At 47.3% G+C, this 23,637-nt stretch overlaps 1 protein-coding gene across 3 annotated transcripts in view; it reads left to right on the top strand.

Moving 5' to 3' along the window:
- PODXL2 (podocalyxin like 2) overlaps positions 1 to 23,637 on the top strand; it is a 54,100-nt gene that overhangs the window by 11,437 nt on the left and 19,026 nt on the right. For all 3 annotated transcript variants that reach the window (XM_075938797.2, XM_075938799.2, XM_075938798.2), the window contains exons 2-4: positions 3,801 to 4,070; positions 16,743 to 17,680; positions 20,278 to 20,352. In XM_075938797.2, the coding sequence (XP_075794912.2) occupies positions 3,801 to 4,070; positions 16,743 to 17,680; positions 20,278 to 20,352 (1,283 nt within the window). The remainder of the gene's footprint in view (positions 1 to 3,800; positions 4,071 to 16,742; positions 17,681 to 20,277; positions 20,353 to 23,637) is intronic.

Genomic DNA, 23,637 nt, shown 5'->3' with positions numbered 1-23,637 from the left:
GTCTTGTATTTAAAAGTGTGAAAGAGAAACTGAGAAGGTCCCATCTGGATACATTCTTCTACCCTAAATCTGAGAGCATCCCTGTGCCTATGCACAGTGCCCCATGAAGGCTTTGTTCCATGTAGTTACAGTGAATAACTGTTAATTCTCCACTCCCACGTATTTCAAAATAGAAGCATTGCTCATTCGGATGGGGAAGAGCCCTTTGGCTCTGTTCCTATAGAGAAGAGCTGAGCTTCTGTAGAGGGCTGTAGCAGTGAGTGGGAAAACTGTACAGGGCTCATGTGAGTGAGTTGAATTACATGGGTAACATGCCCCTGCACAACATAATGCGTTCCTAGAAGAGAGCTAACATGGAGAGAGAAAGTGTCCCCTGGCACCATTGATGTCAAGGGTAAAGCTCCCATAGACTTGGAGTCAGGATTTTTCGATTCTGCCTCCTCTCCAGGAAGAGGGTTTAACAAGTATTCAGTGTTTGTTGATCAATTTCGGCCTGTGAGGCAGGACATGACATCTCCTTATTATTTATTTATTTAGTCATTGACCACAGCATGATACAGGCTCTGCAGACAAATGAAACAGCCACGTTCCTTTCTCTTAATACTTCCCAGTCTACTGGTAGTCACAACACAGCAGATGATACAAGCAATTGGAGTGGGGGGGGGGGAGAAAGGAGGGCCAGCGGGTTACAATCATAAGGTCATTCAGTGACTTCGATTTGCCATGTACATCTCCTGGGGGATCCACCAGTAAAAATACATTCAAAAGCAGACGTGTCTCTTTCTCTCACGCTTACACCCACAGAATAAATAACGACTGTCTCTTTTCTAACCCCTCTCATATTCACAGAACTGGGTGCTTCCTAGCCTCATTAGTGAGTCCCTTCAGGACAAACAGAATTGTTAAGGTTCCAGGACTATCTGAGCGGAGATGCTTCTGTGCTTAATAAAGAGCTGGCAGGAGGCCACACTTTGCTGAGGCTGGGCAATGAGTGAGCATGAATTAATAGAACTGTTCCCTTGAGAGGGTGGCTCAGCAGGGTAAACCCCAGGTTATTAATGTCTAGAACCACAGGGTCAGTGCTGGCTGGGTCAGCTCAGTCCTTCATTCTTCTCATACATGAACTGAGTTTTATGCAGTTTAGGGAAGAACTTAAAACTAAGTGTCAGTCTCTGTAACATGTACCAAGATGCCCTTGCCTTTGGATAAAATGTTCCCTCCCCATCCCTCCCATTGTGCCCAGTGCTGATGGGATCTTCTCTAGAGGCGGTGCAGTTTAGAGGTGCTGTCTGCGTGCAGCATGTGAAGCTCTTTGAGACAAAGGACCCCACAGGAAAGTAACACATGGTGGTATTATTTAGGGAATGGATGGGCAATTGGCAGTTAGCAAAAGCTATGTGTCTAACCTATCTAAGGGTATGTCTACACTACCCAGCTACCCCCCCCCCCCCCCTCCCCGCTTATTTGTCATTGACTCATTTAGCATAAATCTAATTTAGAGGAAGAAAAAAACAAACACACAAGCTCCCAGAATGTGAGCATCTTTATGGGCTAAGAATTTCAAATGTCACCTGTGCAATCAAGCAGTGTCGTTGTAGCTGTGTTAGTCCCAGGATACTAGAGGGACAAAGTGAATAAGGTAATATCTTTTATTGGACCCCCATCTGTTAGTGAGAGAGAGAAGCTTTTGAGCCACAGAGCTCTCCTACAAGTCCACTGCAATCAGGCAGCTTTGTCCCAGCCACATTGCATCTGATAAATTCAGTGAGGCCAGCTTCTCTGCTGTAATAGGTTGGCCAAGCTCCCCTGGGCTATGTCTAGAGAGCAGCACTATTCAGGATACCGGAAGTATCCCAAAATAGCAATTCTGCATCTTTAAACATGCCCGTTATTTTGAAATATATTTTGAAATCGTGGGCATGCTATTCCGGCATCCCTGTAACCTTTGTTTCACAAGGGCTAAGGGATTTGTCAGAATAGCGCTTTATTTTGAAATTTGGCACTGTGTAGATTGCGCCACATTTCAAAATAAGCTATTTTGAAATTACCTCGAAAGCATAGCACAAATTGCATAGTTTATTTCGAGGTAAGAGTGCAGTGTAGATGCACCCCTGGAGTGCATGGAGCTGTGCTGGGGTAAGGTCAGTGGTACCATAGGAATTCAGTGGAGCAATGCTACTCGACATCAGACGAGTCTGGTATTTATTAAATAGCTGTGATTGGGTTTGTCCTAAGACAAGGTTGGGGAATCTCAGGGGCTTGCCTGGATCCAGCCCCGAGGCTCGGGATCCATCCCAGCATTGTGGAGCCTGTGCTGGTGCTCCAGCCCCATTGCTGCCCCACTATAGGACTAGGGTTGCCAGATGGTTTCACCTAAAATACCGGACCCCCCCCCCCCCAAAAAAAAAACAAAAGGAAAATTTTTGTTGAGCAAAAAAAATAAATAAATAAAGCTGGGCTGCCGAAATGCAGTCATGGCCACTCCCCCCACCCCAACTGCATGTCCATTGCCGAGTCAGGAAAAGCAGAAAATACCGTACATTTTAGATGTCTGGTATTTTCTCAATTTCTTTACTGGACAGAAGGCACCAATGTCTGGTTCAATACCGGACACCTGGCAACCCTGGAGCACACAAAGTCTGCATGATGAACCCTTTGGTTCGAACTAATGTTACTCCTCAATGTACTCAAAGGAGTAACGTTAGTTCAAACCAAGGGTTTTGGTTCGAACTAATGCATCCCGGAGCACACTTTCACTTTCGAAACAGCTGTTGAGTGGAGTAACGCGCTGGCGAGATCATGCTAATGAAGCGTGGGACATTTAAATCCCCACTTCATTAGCAATTTCGGTCACCTACATTTGCATCCCTAGTTCGAACTAGGGAGCAAGTGTAGATGTACCCCTAGCCTGGGCCCCCCCCCAGCCTCTGGTGTGCGAGGAGAATATGGGGAGTATCTTTCTCCTTCTCAGTCAGGGGCCATGTCAGTGAGGTTTGGTTTTTTGTTTTGGTTTTGGTTTTCTTGCCTCTCACTTGTGTGCAGTCCCTGACTGATTTTTCTGTGGGTCAGTTCCCCCCCCCCCAAAAAAAAAGGTTCCCCACTCCTGTCTTAAGCTAACAGTGCCCTCAGCCTGAGTGAGGATATTTCAGAGACTATAGCAGGAAGCTAGATGGGCCGATCTGGTTTGACAGGAGGAAGGTTACTGGGTAAAATGTTCTTGTTGGTCTGCCTCAGTACAGCTGTGCCTGTACTGTGCCATCCCTGGGGGGGTGTGGGCCCTGGGACAATTTCCCTTCACCGAGGCCCTGCCCCTCCTCTTCCCACTGCTGCTCCACGCCCACTCCACCTTCCCCCAAACCCCACCCCTGTGCTGTCTCTTCCCACCCCTTGCTCCACCTCCTCCTTCCCCCATTGCACTCCTTCCCCCAAGAGACACGACCCAGGGATTACCGGTGGGCCTGGATGATTTCACCATGGCAGGGGGAAGCAGAGTGACCCAGCTGGGAGATGGCAGAGCAAGCTGGGGCTGGATAGCTCCGCTTCCTGCAGCTTCTTCCACTGCTGGGGAGTGTGGGAATGGACATAACCCCTGCTGCTGGCCCTAGGTCACCCTGGGTCCCTAGGCAACCCCCCAAAGTGCAAGGCCCGGGGCGGCCATCTCGAGCCATCCTATGGATGGGATGGCTCTGCTGGTAGCAATAGAACTTGTGGCCAGCTCAAAGTCCCCATATCCCATTTCCTCAGCTCCCACTACGGCCTCTCACTGTTGTTCTGACGTGAGTCTCCCTGTCCTGCTGTAGGGACCTTGTCCATCTGCCTTGGTTTATCAGAGGAGCCCACTGCTGAAGGCCTCACCTCAACCTCCTTGGTGTCCCATCTGGAGCCACTGGATTCTAGTGAGCAAAGCAACCTGGAGCCTGACCTTGTGCTCAGTGCCCTGCATGCTACCGCAGGATCCGGCTTTGCCAGCGAGGAGAATGAGGAGTCCAAGATCCTACAGCCCCCCCAATACTTCTGGGAAGATGGGGGAGATCTCAATGATTCCAGCCTGGACCTGGGACCAGCAACAGGTAGGTTATTTTTATCCCTTTTTTCCCTTCCTTCCTCCCTTCAGAGCTGACTCTGTTCTCTTGCCTTGACACTCTTCTTGCTAAGGGGAACTGAGGTTAAATATCAACTCTGTTATCTCACCTCAGTGTCTGATGTGTCCCCAAGGAACCCTGAGCTTGTGCAGATATTAAAAACCAAGGTACTGCTGGATCATTATTCACAAGCTGAGGAGAGTATCACCTTTATTTCTGCAAAAGCGGCGTGGAGTCCTGTGGCACCTTATAGACTAACCGAAGTGTTGGAGCATAAGCTTTCGTGGTCAAAGACCCACTTTGTCAGATGCATGTCTTTCGTCTTTGCCCACGAAAGCTTATGCTCCAACACTTCGGTTAGTCTATAAGGTGCCACGGGACTCCTCTCCGCTTTTGCAGGTTCGGACTAACACGGCTACCCCTCTGATACTTGACACCTTTATTTCTGTCTCTTGCTCACCTCACCCTCCCGTTCTCTGTCTCTATCCTCCCTTCAACCCCCTTTCTGGCTTTTCCCTTGCCACTGTGAACTGAACTACGTGCAGCCTAGACATCTGAGCATAAGCCATGGCGAATCCAGGCTGGGCCCTGGGTTTAGGTCCTAGCTGAACTCAGTAGACCCAATTCAGTAGCTGTTTGGTCAGAGTGTGGCCAGCAGAATCTGGCTAGCTGTGTCCTGTCAAATGACTCAGCCAACTTGCTTGGGGCAGCCTGTCAGGCTAACTGGAAAACTGGAACAAAAAGCAAGAATCAGATGTCAGCAAGTCACCAGGTCCTGATGAAATGCATCCCAGGATACTCAAGGAGCTGATAGAGGAGGTATCTGAGCCTTTAGCTATGATCTTTGAAAAATCATGGCAGACAGGGGAGATTCCAGAAGACTGGAAAAGGGCAAATATTGTGCGCATCTATAAAAAGGGGAATAAGAACAACCCAGGAAACTACAGACCGGTCAGTTTAACGTCTGTCCCAGGGAAGATAATGGAGCAGGTAATTAAGGAAATCATATGCAAACACTTGGAAGGTAATAAAGTGATAGGGAATAGCCAGCATGGGTTTGTGAAGAACAAGTCATGCCAAACTAATCTGATAGCTTTCTTTGATAAGATAACGAGCCTTGTGGATAAGGGAGAAGCGGTGGATGTCATATACCTAGACTTTAGTAAGGCATTTGATACGGTCTCACATGATATTCTTATTGATAAACTAGGCAAATATAACTTAGATAGGGCCACGATAAGGTGGGTGCATAATTGGCTGGATAACCGTAGTCAGAGAGTTGTTGTTAACGGTTCTAAATCCTGCTGGAAAGGGATAACAAGTGGAGTTCCTCAAGGGTCTGTTTTGGGACCCGTACTGTTCAATATCTTCATCAATGATGTAGATATTGGGATAGAGAGTACGCTTATTAAGTTTGCAGATGATACCAAACTGGGTGGGGTTGCGACTTCTTTGGAGGATAGGGACATAATTCAAAATGACCTTAGCAAATTAGAGAAATGGTCAGAGGTAAACAGGATGAGGTTTAATAAAGAGAAATGCAAAGTGCTCCACTTAGGAAGGAACAATCAGTTGCATACATACAAGATGGGAAGCGACTGTCTAGGAAGAAGCATGGAGGAAAGGGATCTAGGGGTCATAGTGGACCACAAGTTGAATATGAGTCAACAGTGTGATGCTGTTGCAAAAAAAGCAAATATGATTCTAGGTTGTATCAACAGGTGTGTTGTAAGCAAAACTCGTGAAGTCATTCTGCCGCTCTACTCTGCACTAGTTAGGCCTCAGCTGGAGTACTGTGTCCAGTTCTGGGTGCCACATTTCAAGAAAGATGTGGAGAAATTGGAAAGGGTACAGAGAAGAGCGACAAGAATGATTAAAGGTTTAGAGAACATGACCTATGAAGCCAGGCTTCATGAACTGGGCTTGTTTAGTTTGGAAAAAAGAAGATTAAGGGGGGACATGATAGCGGTTTTCAAATATCTAAAAGGGTGTCACAAGGAGGAAGGCGAAAATTTGTTCCTCTTGGTTTCTGAGGACAGGACAAGGAGTAATGGGCTTAAAGTGCAGCAGGGGAGGTTTAGATTGGACATTAGGAAAAAATTCCTAACTGTCAGGGTGGTCAAATATTGGAATAAATTGCCAAGGGAGGTGGTGGAATCTCCCTCTGGAGATATTTAAGAACAGGTTAGATAGACATCTGTCAGGGATGGTGTAGACGGAGCTTGATCCTGCCTTGAGGGCGGGGGGCTGGACTCGATGACCTCTCGAGGTCCCTTCCAGTCCTATTATTCTATGATTCTATGAATCCTCTTGCCATAACTGGATGCCAGTTCTGAGCTGAACTTCCCCTGGAGAATATAAATTGAATTATACACAGTCACTCCCACTTCCCCCATACTAGTCCTATTGTAACCTACTGTTGTGCCTGAACTGAGCCAGCCCTGGAGAACATACATCTCTATACACACCACCCCCTTCCTCCCAGGCCCACTTGGACCCCCTGCTGCATCCCAGCTAAGCTTCCTTTCCGTTAACATTACAAAAATCAAGTTGAGATTAACCCGTCAATGTTTGTCTATTCAAATATGGCTCCTGCTTTAGCCCCCTTACCAATCTCCTCCCTGAGCTCCTTAGCAGAAAATGACTGAGCTTTTGAGATGCCCACTGGCAGAAGAGTGGAATAGGGAGGGGGAGTGTTTTGCAGGCTTTCCTATAGCTTATGAGATTATCCCGCATGATCCTGCTCTAAATTCCAGGCTGGGCATGTTTAGATACAGGGCAGGAGACCGACCTTCAGCCCGATCCCTTGTGTCCCGTACCACATCCTGTGTCTTCATCTCTTTCTCAGTGGGTTCTTTTGTGGCTTGACTGAGGTCTGGAGTCAAAGCTCGAGTCATGCCGTCACAGTGAGTCCTCTAATCTTAAAAAGGCCTGGGATGACTCGGGCTGAGCCAGCAGTAGCAATCTGATGTAGAGTGGTACAACACGTTTTTGCAAGGAACCATCCCCGCCCTTCATACTCTTGCTCTTGTATGTACTGTACTAAACTAGATGGTCCTTGGGGCATGGATGCCATTGTCTTAGGACTTGAAATCACCAGGCTTACTAATAGCGCTGTGTACACATCCTAGTCACACTCATGGTGACAGACACATACACACTCACGCACTCACTCACTCACTTTCTTACACATCACACAGTGTACATGCACATTCCCCCTCTGACACTCTCATAGATCATGCAGATGCTCCTCACACACTTGTGCTCATGGGGTTTGTCTAGACTACATGGCTCCATCGACGGAGCCATGTACAGTAGTTTACCTGACATAGTCAATGAAGTGGGGATTTAAATAATCCCCGCTTCATTAAAATAAAAATGGCTGCCACGCTTTGCCCACGATCAGCTGATCCGGCATAGCGCGGCAGTCTAGACGTGGATCGGTTGACAAGGGAAGCCTTTGTCAACTGCTCCCTTATGCCTCGTGAAACGATGTTTACAGCAGCGGTCGACAAAGGCTTCCCTTGTCAACCGATCCACGTCTAGACTCCCGCACTGTGCCAGATCAGCTGATTGTGGGCACAGCGCAGCGGCCATTTTTATTTTAATGAAGCGGGGATTATTTAAATTATTTAAATCCCCGCTTCATTGACTATGTCGGGTAAACTACTTTACATGGCTCTGTCGATGGAGCCATGTAGTCTAGACACACCCTTGGTGTGATATACAAAAGTTTACACTCCCCTTCCAACTCTTGTATGCACCCCACAGCCTCTCACATGTCAAGAACATGCTTTGTCATCACACTCAGAAGCATCTTCACACACGTGTAAGCAAATGCAACAGCTTCATGCATGCATGTTCACATGCACACGCCTCACCCCTGCATTAGTATATATAATTAGCCAAAAAATCTCACCTCTTTCATCACACTGGCAATAAACACTGCAAACCAAAACCAGTCTTATCCCATGCACACACTCATCATGCGGCGCACACACCCCTCTTCCCACTCTGATATACAGAGTCTCTCACATGCTCTCCCTTACATGCACACATCCTTATCAACTCACCACCAAACAGCTGCAGTACTTCTGAAGGCTGGCCTTCTGCCAGCCCCTGCTCTGTGCTGCTCACATCTCAGAACCTCAGTGAATACAACTCCTTGAATTATTCAACAGCTCGGGAGCTCATTTCTATTTAAAATTTAATTAGAAACCTAGCATGTGTCATTTCATAATATAAGAAATAGTAATAGCATCCCCTAAACCAGGAATCTTTCCCCAATCATATTTAGACTGTAAGTCTGTAATATATTACATGCCACATATGTGATGGAAATGCCTTGTGATTCTCCCTGGAACTGTGTACCAACCCATGAATGATGGATTGGGTTAGCTTTTTAAAACCAGAGACACGTCCTTTCCTTTCCTTTCCTTTCCTTTCCTTTCCTTTCCTTTCCTTTCCTTTCCTTTCCTTTCCTTTCCTTTCCTCACCAACTTAAGAGGAAGAAGATTAGGGTCTGCGTTTTTTAAAAGGCTTTAGCTCCAGCCCTGGTGTAACTCCATGGACATTTCTGACTTCATTGACACTCATAGAATTGCATTGAGCTATATCCATTCATGGTGTGTCTGCTTGGACCACAAATCAGTATGTTATCTGGCTCAATAAAAATTTCCTGCTGATTTTTACCCATGGTGGGAAGGTCTCTAAAATCCTCCACTTAATCCCATCTGTTCCTTTCCCATCAATGCTCCATGTTGGGGCTACCCAAGTTTGTGTCTCAGAGACAGCTGCTGAGAGGCAAAGTATATTCCTAGTAGGGTTGCTTAAAGTGTTGCATATGATAAACTAGGACGTAAACAAATGGTATCCCGGAGCTGAGTGCAGGCAGGGGGCTGCTCAGCACTAAGCCTCTTACACATGGTCTTTACCAGGTGCTTTATTGCATTAATGCCTTGCCTGAAGATGGGATTAAGAACTGTAGATCTGAACAGGAGGAGAGGAGACAGCTGTGATGAAGGGCAATGAATCCACTCAGGAGAAAGGGGATTCTTAATAAAAGGGGGAGGGGAGGAGGTGGAAAAAACCTGAATTCACCAATAGTTACTCGGAATTTATAATTGTAATAAAGTGTTCAACCTTTCTCTCCTGTTACCCCAGCGCCTTGTCTCTCTAGGAATGGCCTCTGTTAAGGAGGGAATAAGTGAGGGTATGTCTACACTACCCTCCTAGTTCGAACTAGGAGGGTAATGTAGGCATACCGCACTTGCAAATGAAGCCCGGCATTTGAATTTCCCGGGCTTCATTTGCATAAGCGGGGCGCCGCCATTTTTAAAACCCCGCTCGTTCGAACCCCGTGCAGCGCGGCTACACGGGGCACGAACTAGGTAGTTCGAACTAGGCTTCCTAGTTTGAACTACCATTACTCCTCGTGGAATGAGGAGTAACGGTAGTTCGAACTAGGAAGCCTAGTTCGAACTACCTAGTTCGTGCCCCGTGTAGCCGCGCTGCACGGGGTTCGAACGAGCGGGGTTTTAAAAATGGCGGCGCCCCGCTTATGCAAATGAAGCCCGGGAAATTCAAATCCCGGGCTTCATTTGCAAGTGCGGTATGCCTACATTACCCCGCTAGTTCGAACTAGCGGGGTAGTGTAGACATACCCTGAGAGATTAAAAAGGATTTTTTTAAAGTACCACATGCCACTATAATGAATCACAGTCACATGCATAAAGACCTGTTGGTTCTCAACTATGAACAAACCTGGGACCCTGAAGTAGGGATGTGGATAAGATCCCTCTGTCAAGGGTGGGACCCAGCTAGGAATGCCAGGTAGGGAAACCCTGTGTTTTGAACTTTGTTAATAAACCAGACTCTTTTCTTGTAATGGAGACACATTCACACCAACTACGTACACATGAAAAGAGGACGGGTATTTGGTAATGGGACCAACCTTTCTTGCATACTCCGGGCTTCCCAGCCAGTAAGCCAGAGTCTTTAGCTTGGTTCTTTGGATATTAACCCAATCCTGAACAAGTGCTGCATGAGGTTGTATGTTAACATTGGGTGGTAATGTTGCCCTAGTAAAAAGTTTCAGCAGAATAAACCAACTCTGACAAGGCAAGTGACTGAGAAAGCACCAGCTGTGTGAAGCTTTCTTAACTGGGAAAGAAGGTGAAAGCGAGGCAGCAGCAGACCCTCCCAACCCAGGCTGTGTAAGTCTCGCTACCTGGAAATGTTAGCATCCTCAGACAGGAGTTTCAGACTTCTGCATGTGCTGTCCCCTGTGCCAGTCTTCTCTGAGCTATAGGTGGTCCCACGCTAGCTGGAAACCAGCAGGCTTCTGGGCCTTTTTGCATCTGCTGTGCTGCTCTGATGTTTCTTAACCACTTTGTTACTGGTAAATATAGTTGGTCCTTCCATAAGGCAAAACTTCTCTTTAAACTTGGCAGTATGTACCCAGATATGATCTAATGGATCTAATGCAGTGCTCATAGAGCTGAAAAAAAGGGTCAATAGAGTGGAAATCTGGCTGTGAAAGGGTTAATGATGAGACTGCAGCTTGCTCACTTCTGACCTCTTCTCTTCTTCTCTCCCTTGCATCCTTCTATTCAAGAAACAGGTCTCCCCTTCCCTACTGAAATATGATGCACTCATAATGCCTGACAAATCTGGCATTGCAGCCAGCTACCTAATACCCATCCTGTTAACATAATACTCAGCACCTCCTCGCCAGGGTGAGTCCAAGTAACTTGAGACAATCTGGACTTCATATTTCATGATGCAGGGTGACAGGAGACAGTTACTGCAGAAATCTCAGCAGTACTCTGGCAGGGCAGGATCAATCTAGCAGCTGCGCACACTGGGGAGGTGGACAAGATATCACCTGACAGTTCCTTTGAATCCAAGTTCTGTGACTCAGACTGCCGGAGAAGGTGATCTTGGGTGCTCAACGTCAGGTGCCTAACAAGGGACCAGATGTTCAGAAAGTGCTGGGCACCAGACCTCTGAAAAATCAGGCTCATTTGAGGTGATTCAAGTTGGGAACTTAAAAGTAGTACAGGTTGAACCTCTCTAGTCTGGCATCCTCAGGACCTGACCAGTGCTGAACCAGAGAATTTGCCGAACCATGGGAGGTCAGTATTGTCTAGCATCATTACCAACACTTCCACTGCTTACTGAGTGGAAGACATTTAGGGATAAATTAGAGGTAAATAACAGCACACAACACTGAGAGCCAGGACTGGCGGCTGTAAACAAAATTTATGGGGCTGCGGGAAACATGGCCACACCCATGATAAGTGGACATCCGGCTAACTAAAACCATGCCAGACCACGGATGTTAATGGATCGAGAGTGCCGGACTAGAGAGGTTCAACTTGTAGTTCTTTTTGAAGATCTGTCTTGGTGTACTCTAACTAAAGATGCTAAACCATGACTCCAGATCCCTGACCTCTGGAGGTGCCTGAATCCCCTGTGGGATCTGGATTCTGCGAACATCTTTATAATAGGCAAAACTAGTGCCTGCCAGATCTAAAGCCCCCTGAACTTTGAGGCAATCTAGGGCCAGATCAGAATTTGTGGGCTCATCTTTAAAATAACTGGTAGAACAAGGTTCTTTGCAGACTTTTGTGGACATTTAGGTTTTATTTGGTGGGTTCTTGCTGGCCCAGATTGTCAGTAGGACCCTTGGCTTAAAGTGCAGGGAGGTGGTGGTGAGGGGTGGAAATGCTAAATCGATTAGCTACGAGCATGAGGACTCTCGCTTCTGCTTCCATTTCACTGACTCACTGCTGGAGAAAAGCAGTTCAGGTTTCAGTTGTAGACTGCCCAGTAAACAGGAGCCTGCTGGGAGGTTGCAGGATCAGTTCTCTCTCAGCTTTGATCTCAGTGGTGAGAGGGAGGGGGCTGCAATCCATCAGCTTCCCTCAGGGTTTGCTGGCCCTGAGTTCTCTCTGTTCAGAGGAGAGCAGACAGGCTGTCTAGGTGGGACTTTAACCCTTAGGGAACTGGCTAATTTCGAAGTGCTCTAACAGTTTAAGCAAAGGCCAGGTGCGAGGATTTCAAGGAAGAGTGATGAGCCAGGAGGGTTTCCAGCTATCAGAGGAGATAACTTGCTACTCGGCCAGTCCCAGCCTTCTGTGCAAGAAATCAGCTTGCCTTTCTGCTGTGCCCCCTCTTTTCCCCACTGCTAGTTCTCCACCCTTCCTTCTGGAACTTGCAGTGAGGAAGCTAGGCAAGGGGTGCAGAAGATCTGGGAAAGCGCTAGGGTGTCTCTATGCAGAGAGGTGGAAGAATGCATCACTGGTCTTAGTAGTCCCGTGTCCCATCTCTGACAGTGCCCAATGCCTTACAATGCAGGGGGACAGCCTTCCCCTCCTTACCTATAATGTATTTGTGTAGGGGTGATCCCTACTGTTCTAAATGGGGTTACTGCATGCAATGCACATACCAAGCTTTTCAATGGCAGCAGAAGCCCGAGGGCTTAGCCATGTGTGCAATCCTCCCCCAGTTGGTGTCCTTAATCCCATGGTCATTCCTGCCACGAATCAGCCGCTGGCTAGTGAGGCAGTGACTGCTGCTGCGTATCTTCAGACAGGAAGATGACAACATGGTGATTAGCTTCAGATGTGCGCCCTTGGAAAGGCTGGTGCCAGGCTGCAGCCAGAGAGAGGTTTACTCTCAGCTTCCTGGGCCTTAGCGTACTGCTTTTTCAGCCACCTTGGATGATAGTGTGCAACCTCTTTGCTAGTCAAAGAGCTGTAGGGGGAGCCTTTCAGGTAGCAACTGTCTCCTCCGGCCCTTGGAATTCTTGAGACAATTGATCCTGTTTCAGGTATTTTAGTGCACGTTCTGTAATGAAGAGATGCTTGCCCAGTAGTATGGATTTACGCCATATGCTCTTCAGCGCTCCGATTGAACCCACGAGTGACAATAGATCCTGGTGCCTCTTTGGGGCTAGAGGTGGGAGAGGCCGCATGTGAACCCATTTGACAGCTCCCTGGAGGAGCATTACAAGCTCTGGTTTCACTTTGAAGGCAAGCATCAGGAGAAAGTCACCCCCTCCCTGTCATGCTGGGGGGCTGAGCCATCATAGGCATATAAAGGAGCCTTAGGAAGAGCTAGTTTTTAAAATAAAGTGACTGAGGTGGGAGATTCCTATAAGTCACCCACTAGCCAGATAGGAATTTGTCAGTGACTCCTTTGTGGTCACTGTTGTGGGTGAAAGGATCAACTTGTTTCCTGCTTTGGGAGTATGATGAGTTGCTTGGTCCGCACTGAGAGCTTTACCTGCTAAGCTATGTTACAGACTAACACAGTTACCTCTCTGAAACGTACCTGCTCTGAGTACCCAAGCAATTCTGGCTGACAACACACTCTTCCCACCCCCACCTGAGTTCCAGTTGCCACAGCAGTAAGCAGCAGTTTGGGTATGGGTGTCATTCAGAGGCTACTCTTCCAGGCATGCACTGTAAGGCATCCAGACGGCTGCCTCCCACTGTGCTTAATGAAGCATCCACTCTGGCAGCCAGGCAAGAACACGGGCTTGGGGATGCTGGGACAATCGCTTATTTATTTGTGAAGAATAACCACATCCCAGGCAGGTGAAAGGGCCAGTGTTTTTTGGCTGTAGTGAGACCCCTTTCTGGCTCCCTGTGTGCAACATGCTATGCTTGTGGGGAGAGGAGCTTATTCATGTGGAAGGCCCAGTGCTCAGCAGCATTGCTATTGGCAGATTCTTGGTAAGGATGGAGAGACCGATTAATCTTGGGTGGGTTTCCCTTGGCATGGGGGATGAGTGTGGCTGTAGCATGTGGCCTGTCAGTCATCAGGAGCTGATCTTGCTGCTACTTTGTCAGTACAGGACATCTCTTAGCTCCTTGCTGGCCACTAACTTGAGCTGTTTTTCCTGGTGTGAGGCCTCAAGCTCCCTCTCTTTGATATTGCACAGGTTGTTGTATTTCCCTCAAAACGCCACACACCCTGGCCTTCCAGAACAGCACCTTGCTGCAGGTAGTGAGCCTCCAGTTGGGGATGGGTGGATTTAGTTACTGTTTCTGTTCTTTATCCCCTAGGGTACGTCTAGACTACAGGCTTCTGTCGACAGAAGTTTTGTCGACAGATACTGTCGACAAAACTTCTGTCGACAAAGAGCGTCTAGACTACATTGAGTTCTGTTGACAAAGCAAGCTGCTTTGTCGACATGGTAGTGTGGACGCAAAGGACAGTTTACATGCAATAACTCTGTCGACAGAAGGCGTTATGCCTCGTAAAATGAGGTTTACCAGCGTCGACAAAACTGCTGAGTTCTGTCGACGTTATGTCGACAGAACTCAGCGGTAGTGTGGACGCAGGTATAGTTTTGTCGACAAAAGTCCACTTTTGTCGACAAAACCCTGTAGTCTAGACACACCTCTACTGCCAAACAACTTCTTCAGTAGGCTGGTGGTTTGGGAACCCAGGGACCATTTGTGAGGTTATTTTAGGCTGTGAGTCTGCTCTTAGTGACATCCGAGTCAATCCAGATTTCCGTGGTGTTACCTGTTTGTAACTGAGAGCAGGGTTCTGTTGTTCCTTTCCCCCTTAATCGCTATCATTTCCATCTTAGTTTAGCAGGGACTGATGACAGTACAGCCTGGTATCTGTTCGAGGGCTCCTGTTTATTAAATGAATTGGAGACTTTAGCCCAGTTCCTAGTGCATGCAAACCCACATCATGCACACCGGCAACAGAAGTGGAACTGATAGGCCCCTGGGTTGGCAGGCTCAGTGGAGAGTCCTGCTACAGAAGGGACTGTGAAGTATGAACTCCCATCTCACCCCTCAAAAGGTTCCTCCAGGCTGGGGCGGGTGAATGCATGGAAAGCTTGCACTGCTGTTGCCAAAGCTGCATCTGCCCGTCATATTCTTCTCACTAACTTAGCTGTATTAAATGAATCCACTTTTCTGTTTGGTGGCAAACACCAGTGCACTCTGAGGGTATGTCTACACATCAAAGTTAATTCGAAATAACAGCCGTAATTTCAAATTAACTTTAGTAGTGTCTACACAGGCAAATTGCTATTTTGAATTAAATTCGAAATAGTGGGGTGCTTAATTCAAATTTGGTAAACCTCATTCTATGAGGAGTAACACCAAACTCGAATTAGCTAATTCAAAATAAGTGCTGTGTAGACACTTATTTCGAAATAGGGGGTCTCTAGCCTTCCCAGGGTGCCCTGGTGGCCACTCCAGCCTCAACCAAGAACACTCCTCTCCCACCCCCGCCCTCCTCAGAGGCCTTAAAGGGGTAGACTATGGCCACAGTGCCTGTGCCAGCTCCAAGCCTACCGGCCCTGACCCTGTGGCCCCAAAACATGAGCCAGCAAGCCACTGGCAGCCAGCCCTCCACCGCTTCCCAGGAGCAGTCTGCCAACTCCCAGGAGCCTGCCAGGGCCCGGAGAAGGTGGGTACCTTCCTGGTCCAGGGCGGAGATCAGGGTGGACCTTACTCAGGTTTGGGGGGGGAATGCCCTCAATGTCCGTGATCTCCGCACTAGATGGAGGAATGCGGCTGTATATGGCAGGATAGCTGTCAGCCTGGCCACCAAAGGCCACATACGATCCCAGGAGCAGGTTCACATGAAAATCAAGTTGGTCCGGCAAGACCCCCAACCCTGATCCCTGAGCTTCCCCTCCCCCTTCTTCCCCTTGCTTCCCCCTTCCAGCTCCCTCCTCCCAGGTTTTCCCTTCCCCTCTCCCATCCTCTCTCCTCCCCTCTCCCACCTCCTTTCCCCAGTCTCACCAGAGTTTCATTCCCCCCCCCCCCCCGTTAGTTTTGTTAAATAAAGAGAGTTTGTGTTCATGAAAATATGTGTATTTTATTTGACATCAGGAAGTGGGTTTGAGGGGAGGGGTAAGTGGAAGGACATGAGGGAGGAATGAGGCACAAGCCTCCAGTGGGGCACACCAGGGAGGCTCTGAGTGCTTCTCAGGGTGGAAGCTCTCCCGCAGGGCCTTCTGGATACTGACAGCCGCCCGATGGACCTCCTGGATGTTAGCCTGCAGAAAGTGCAGCCAGGTTCGCAGCAACATGTTCATGAGAAGCACCAGAGTGCCCAGGGGCAGCTCTGGCTCCATGTTGCAGAGTGCTATGGTGTCCCGAGTGAGGGCAACCAGAACACTCCGAGACACAAATGCTTTGCTGTCCCTCAGCAAGGCAGGCAAGCAAGCAAGCAGGGACACCTGGGAACCGGCTGCCCGTGTGTGTGTGTGTGTGTGTGTGTCCCTTTAAGCACAAGCTTCAGATAGTCTCAGGCAACAGCCACACAAAGACACTCCTGACCTGATGCCCTACCCCTGACCTGGTTCCGGCCAGCCTTAAATCCGAATCAGTGTCCACTCAGTGTGGACGCGGTATTTTGAATTAGCAAAACGCTAGTTCGAACTGCATTTTGTGTGTAGACATGTTAATTTGTATTAGCTTAATTCGAATTAACTATTTCGAATTAAGATAACTCGAATTAACATTGTAGTGTAGACATACCCTCATAGAGCCTCCGTCAGCTAAGTAGATAGACCCTAGGCTTTCTCCCTCCTCCCTGCTTTTGTCTCCCAGTCTTTCAAGATTCATGATAATTTGTGGTAGACTTCTAACATGAAGCATCTTGGATTTATTTTAGACTATAGTTTTCCAATCGCCTCTCAGAAGGCCCTGCCCAAGGGAAACAGTACGCAGGCTAAAGACAACTGGGAAACAGCCTCCCTTCAGCCATCGTTAGATTCCATGGAGCCTGATCCACATAGACCTTTCTCCGGTGCTCTGGAGGAAGAGGAAGGGCTGCTCCCCATAAACCAGTCTAAGGAAGAGCAACAGAGCAGCCAGGATCACTGGGCAAAGGACATGTTTTCAGAAGCAGCTGGCCAGGAGGACTCCTTGTTCTCCCTCCTTTTCTCCACAACTTCCAGTAGACTGGGTGTTGTGACTGAGGCAGCTGTAGAAAGGCAAGAGGAGGCCTCTGTTCCTGAGCACATCTCTTCGGGCTTTGACCTTGGGAGCAGCATGGGGCCCAGTCTGCTGCCTTTGTCCTCCATCTTGTCAGTTACCACTGCAGGATCCCAACGTGTCTCGGAGCAGCCCATCGAGGTGACTTCAGGAAATATAGGGACTACGCTGGGAGCCAGAGTGGAGCTCGCATGGACCGTCGCAGCAGCAGAGTCCGCACAGACCAAGGTGGGAGATGGAATGGAGCCCACAGAGCTCCCAGTGAGAGGGGAGCTGTTGGATCCCACAGTCCAAGTGGGAAGAGAGCAAGTGGGGCCTACAGTGCTGACTGGAACAGCGCAAATGGAGGAAACTCCTGAGGTAACAGCATCTCCTGGAGGAAACCCCCAAGATCTCAAGATTGTTTCTGGTACTACTGGTGGCCCCCCAGATACTACTGGTGGCCCCTCCTCAGCGCCTCCCTTGGATGGGTCTGATGAGCCAGCTCCAACCCCATTCCGAAATGGCACAAAGCAGACTACTGAGGCCACCGCGGCAGAGCAGAGTCTTGTGCCACAGACTGGGGATGCCCACCTGGCTGTGCTGTCAACAGGAACGCCTTGGAACTCGGCACAGGTATCCCATTGTGTGGGTGGAGGGGGACTCATTATGGAATATGTTTGGGTATTAACCCTTCCTCTCCCAGTGCTGTGTGATAGGAACTTCTCCTCACTTCTCCTTACTTTCAAATGCCCCAAGGCTAGTGAGTAGAAATAGTTGCTGGGACTTTTCCCATGACTTCACTAAAGATTGTAGGGCAGGGGTTCTCAAACTTTGTGATACTGCGACCCCCCTCTAAGTTGCTCGCGGGGTTGGGACCCACAGTTTGAGAAACACGGTTGTAGAGGATTGTTCCCTCTCTCATGGCACATTGTGGAGGTGCCTCAGATACTGAGTGAATGGGGTGGGGTGTCAATGCACAAGAAATCCTTTTACGCAGTTTTGCGTCTACTCTGCTGCCTGCATGTTTTAACCAATGTGACTTTTGGGCAGCAATCAGCTGTGAAAAAATGGAAAGCAAGCTCCTTGCAAGCCCAGTTATATTTCTTCAGGCTGCATTATTGGAAACATAACTGCATGAATGGCCCTGAACATCTCTGGGAGGTGCCTTCGCTGCCACTACCCGTATTGCAACTCTTGGTGCTTAGACAAATGCAGGGCAAGTGGAGCACGGTAGCAATACACTGCTCCTTGTCAGGCGGGAATTACAGGACAGACGTACAGTAAGTTGCAGAGAGGTTCAGGGGAAAATTATAGTGGTTAGAGTGGTGGTGTCCAACTAGTTCTAAAGCATTAGCCACTATAGTGCCTACTGCTGTAGCAAACTAGCCACACTCAATTGGCCAAATAGCCACATTGTTCAAGCCAACTAACTGCACTCAACCAGCCAAATAGCCACATGTGGCTAGTGATTAGTGTGTTGGACATCATGGAGTTAGAGCATTACCCTGGCCTCTGGGAAACATGTTCAGTAGCTGCTCTTCCACTAACATCCTGTTTGACCTTGGGCAAGTCACTTAGGGTATGTCTACACTACCACCCTAGTTCGAACTAGGGTGGTAATGTAGGCAACCGGAGTTGCAAATGAAGCCTGGGATTTTAATTTCCCGGGCTTCATTTGCATCTCGCCGGGTGCCGCCATTTTTAAATGTCCGCTAGTACGGACTCCGTGCTGCGCGGCTACATGCGGCACGGACTAGGTAGTTCGGACTAGGCTTCCTAGTCCGAACTACCGTTACTCCTCGCACTAGCGGACATTTAAAAATGGCGCGCCCGGCGAGATGCAAATGAAGCCCGGGAAATTCAAATCCCGGGCTTCATTTGCAACTCCGGTTGCCTACATTACCACCCTAGTTCGAACTAGGGTGGTAGTGTAGACATACCCTCAGTCTATCTGTGCCTCAGTTCCCCATTTGTAAAATGGGGATCATAGTGCTTCCCTGCCTCAAAGGGGAGCTGTGAGGATAGGATTGTAAGATGCACAGAGGTCAGCCAATTTCAGTGCCACTCAAGCTGGTAGTGAGTGAGGTGACCAAGTCATTATCATCGGATGCCTAGTGAACTGGACTTTAATTCTAGTTTTGAAACCATCTGCAGCTGTTAGTTGTTGAGCTGAGGAGAAAGACTCCATTTCAACCAGCTACAGAGCTGCTTCTTAAGGACCACACGTCTCTGGATGGAGTCTCTGTTTTGATAATATGAAAGCCACCTAAACAGTAGATCCAGCTACCAGACAGGGGACACCACTAAGAGATTTAAGTCGCTCTAGTGCAGGGGTGGGCAATCATTTTTAAAGGGAGGCCACTTCGCAAATTTTTGAAGTGGTCCCGGGTTGCCCTGAAAGGGGTGGTGCCTCAGGCGGAAGGGGTGGGGCCAGAACACTTTCTTGCTCTCCCGCCCACTGACCCTGATTGGTCTGGGGCAAGGGGAAGCATGTGAAGTCTTTGCCCCCCAGCACCTAGAGAGAACCACCAGCTGTTCTGAACAGCTGCTGGTTTATTCTGAGTGCTGCATGCTCCTGGCAGGGGGAGGAGACTTTGTGCACTCCTCCATGCCCAGGTCTTGATTGGCCTGTGGGTGAGAGAGTGGCAGGGCATCTGTGGGCTGGATCAACCTGCTTGGCGGGCTGAATCCAGCCTGCGGAGACTCTCTTGCCTACCCCTGCCCTAGTGGCTAGCTCCATTTGGATAATAACACAGTAGACAGGTGTCCCTATCACACAAATCAATCTGGTGGTTAGCACGAATTGCCTGTCCTCTCCCCCATTCTCATTCTCAATAAGAGGGCCAAAGACTGAATGCGTCATTAGATAGCCCTAGGATAGCAAAGCTGATTGGCACAGCAGCCTGTAGGGCACTTACCCAGCCACTGATCGAACTGTCCTTGCTCTGTAGATTAACAGAGGACTGGAATCCACTATCACTCACATGAAAAAAAGACATTTATTTTTCAGGCATATATGTCAGAGCCTGGAGAATGGGGCATTTTCTCCAGCATATCCCATCTTTGGGGAATCCCCTCCAATCCCCTTCCCCAGAGCTTTCCCAAGAGTTCATACCCCTGCTCAGCATACAATACAGCCCCTCATTTACTCTGCTCAAGCTTCTTATGCCTGCAGCTGGAAGCTACATTCGCCTTCCAAACTCAGCTGTCTATGTGTCTTGTCTTTTCAGGTGATCTGCAAGGACTGGAGTAACCTGGCAGGAAAAAACTACATAATTCTGAACATGTCTGATAACATCGACTGCGTAAGTCAGACACAAGAGGTCTGAATAGAATGAGAATAAATGGGTAATCGAATGGGGGTTGGTTTTGCTAAACAGGGCAGCAAAATATTTATGAGTGTGACTGATCTTAGGATTCATAGGACATTTTTTAGGGCCAGCACAAATCCTAGCATCAACACTGTTGTTAAGAAACTGCAGCTCTTGTGTGTTGACTGCAGCTCTGTGTGCATTTTCCATCTTTTTCTTTATCTGAGGTTTAGCAGGAAAGATAGTGGAGTCAAGATGATCCTAGGTTTAGGTATAAATCCACTTTTTAAAAATATAAAATGTCTGTCTCTGATCTTCAAAAGGACTTTTAAAAAGGTTTCTGCAAGTTTTGTATGTGCAGCCTTTACTTGTCTGTCTTGTGTCTCAGTCAATGTAACTTAGAAATTTGTGTAGGAAGAATGGGAGTCTTGACTGAGGCCATCCTCCATAGGTTTTAATACTTTGGCACATATGCATCACACTTTCCATTGGGGGATCTCAAAGCTCTTTACTTTTCAGACATTCAAGGGACACTTTAAAATTGATTTTTAATTGACAGTGTTTTCAATCCAATTTCCCATAGAGAACCTCCTTTTAAGTACTAAGTAATACCTGAAATTAAAATACATATATTCCTTACATTTTTTAGATTTTTGCCTGCTATTTAGATGGGCCTCTTCAGCGAGTCATTTTTTCTCTTGTTAATTGGCTAAAAAGGAGGATAGTGATATGTCTATTCAATAACATTTTATATGTAATCAAAATAAATTGGAAAGATGTCGCTTTTTGATCTATTTCAGTTTTAGCGATTTTGTATGTCCATTGTAAATAGATTCAGTATAATAGTTTTGGAGAGAAATTGAATTAAGCTTCTCAACAGTCCTGTGTTGTTAGTCAGCATTACCTCAGTTTTACAGCTAGAGAAACTAAGGCACAGAGTAGTAAAGTGACTTTCTTCAGGACATACAGTAAGTCAGTGATGTGCATTTACCCATTAGCTCATCCTTGCAGAAGGTTAGAGACTGGGTTTATAATACTTAGCTCTGGGTCTGCATTTTTCATTTTCCATAGTTTTTACAAACACTAATGGTCACAACATGCATGGAAGAAGGATAATATTATGCGAAATTTACAGATGTGGAAAGAGTTGGCAGCAAAAGTGTTTTGGCCAGTGTCAGACCTGTACAACCCTGTGCAGATACAAAGTTGGTATTCTCATCCACATCTGCATCTGCAAAATGATCTGCGGCTATGTCCATCCATATCAGTGTACCTGTGGATATAAAGTGGATATCCGCAAATTTGCACAATTCTAGATACAAAATCTGTATCTGCATGCATATCCGCAAAAATGAGCTGTGGATATCCATCTTCACATCCCCGCTGAGGATACCCATGGATATAAAGCAGATATCTGTGGATTTGCAGAGCTCTACAGATTTGGACTGAGACTACAGTAATGCCTTTGTAGAAGTCCAGTGCTCAAACTACTGGCTCATACTTCTCTTACACACTCACACCTTCTAAACCAAGAAACTAAACTCCTAGGTATGTGCTGCACGTGTTTTCTCTTCTACTACTATGCACCAACAAACAAGCATAACTCACAATTGGTAGTGGTGCATGAGGCATCAGGTAGTGAAGTTCACAGAGCAGACTTAATTCTAATAATGTGGCTGGGGCTTTCCAGGAAAGAAAAAAATCCCCAGTTATCAAATCAGGAGGTTTGGCATCACTGAGATCCAGTCAGTTTCACAAAATGTGTTAGTAGTGTCACAGCTTCCATCTCTTGACAGGATGGCTCTGTACACACCTGTCCCAGGCCATAGGGACATGCTGGCAGTGGCATGGAGGTAACCACTGGAAGCCACTCTAGCCACGCTAAATAACTCTGGGGCAGCAGGCTGGGCTGGGGAGATGCACAAGGGAGGGGGAATGCATGGAGATCCCTGTCCCACTCTAGAGCCCTCTTAGAGGCGAGTGCCCACTGGCCCACTAGGAGGATTTAAGGGATGTCACTGGCCTTAAGGTACATTGAGTTTGAGATCCCTGCTATAAATCAACCACTGCTGGTAAAAATACTGCCTAAATCTCCAGGTTGAGGATCTTTAATTTCCACCTGGCTGGCCACCAGATGGGAAGGAGCCTTTGTTTTCCATCTCATCTGGAGGACAATATCTGTTACACTGCAGTCCCTAGTCACGCAATAAAGTGGCAAGATTTAGGTCTGATCCCAGTACCCAGACTTTTTCCCTTCTCCTCACTTTTGAGGCATGATGTCTCTGGTCATGTTTCTCTGATGGTTCTGCAAATAAAGACTCATTGTTTCCAGAATAAATGTTTCAGGTTGCCACTTCCTTAAGTGCTCTCCTCTGGCCCCCCTCACCACCCCAGTAGTGTCTGTTAACCAGAAGTGCTCTGCTAATCCAATATTCCACCATCAGTCCCTGAAAGTTGCAGTTAATTGACAGAACCCAAAGCCCCATGGGTATCCCTGGTAAAAGGGCCTATTTACTTTAGGAACCTCCCATGAGTCATTTATCAAACCCATAAAGACTCGTTGTCAAGTGGACAGGGTCAGGTTGTCCTTTGTGATTTTTAAATTGATTTTTTGAATACATGTGTCAGAGGGGTAGCCGTGTTAGTCTGAATCTGCAAAAACAATGAGAAAGTGCCACAGGACTTCTCGTTGTTTTTTAAATACCTGGTTACTTTAGGACTTTGAAACTGAATATTTCTCCGATTAAAATTTTTCTCCTCTGCATATCTATTTTTTAATCCTAGGTCCCTGGACTGGACTGAGCACGCTGTTATTGTTCTTGCATGGTTCTTGAGCACTGTGGTCTTTTTTTAAAAGGGAAAATGAGTCCCCTGAATAATTTGTTTTAAAAACAATACATTTACAGAATGAATGATGATAACTTTCTAACAGGATATAAGAAATATGTTTCTCTCCATAAGTCTTCTGACATTAACATTGCTCCTTCAAGCAGAGAATTGTTTGTCCTTCATACCATTTTAAGTGCCTTTGTCACAACCAACATTTACAGTTCAGAATATCAGCACTTGAAAATAAGTTTGTGATGATTAATTTCCTGTCCACCTCAGTCATTATCCATCTATCTCTCCCCCATATCATCCGTGCTACACAAATGCAAGTTTGCTGTACATAATAACTCTTGCCTCATCCTGTTGCCATTTGCAATCGTTTAATTTTAAGCAGTGGAAGCAGATGAAAAGTGAAAGCAAAAGTGCAGCAATCCCTCCACTGGAGGTGTA

The sequence above is a fragment of the Pelodiscus sinensis genome, chromosome 11, assembly GCF_052426305.1.
Source record: "Pelodiscus sinensis isolate ZL-2025 chromosome 11, ASM5242630v1, whole genome shotgun sequence".
Lineage (NCBI taxonomy): Eukaryota > Metazoa > Chordata > Testudines > Trionychidae > Pelodiscus > Pelodiscus sinensis.
Note: the sequence above shows the minus strand (reverse complement) of the source record. Positions and strands in the feature narration are given on the sequence as shown.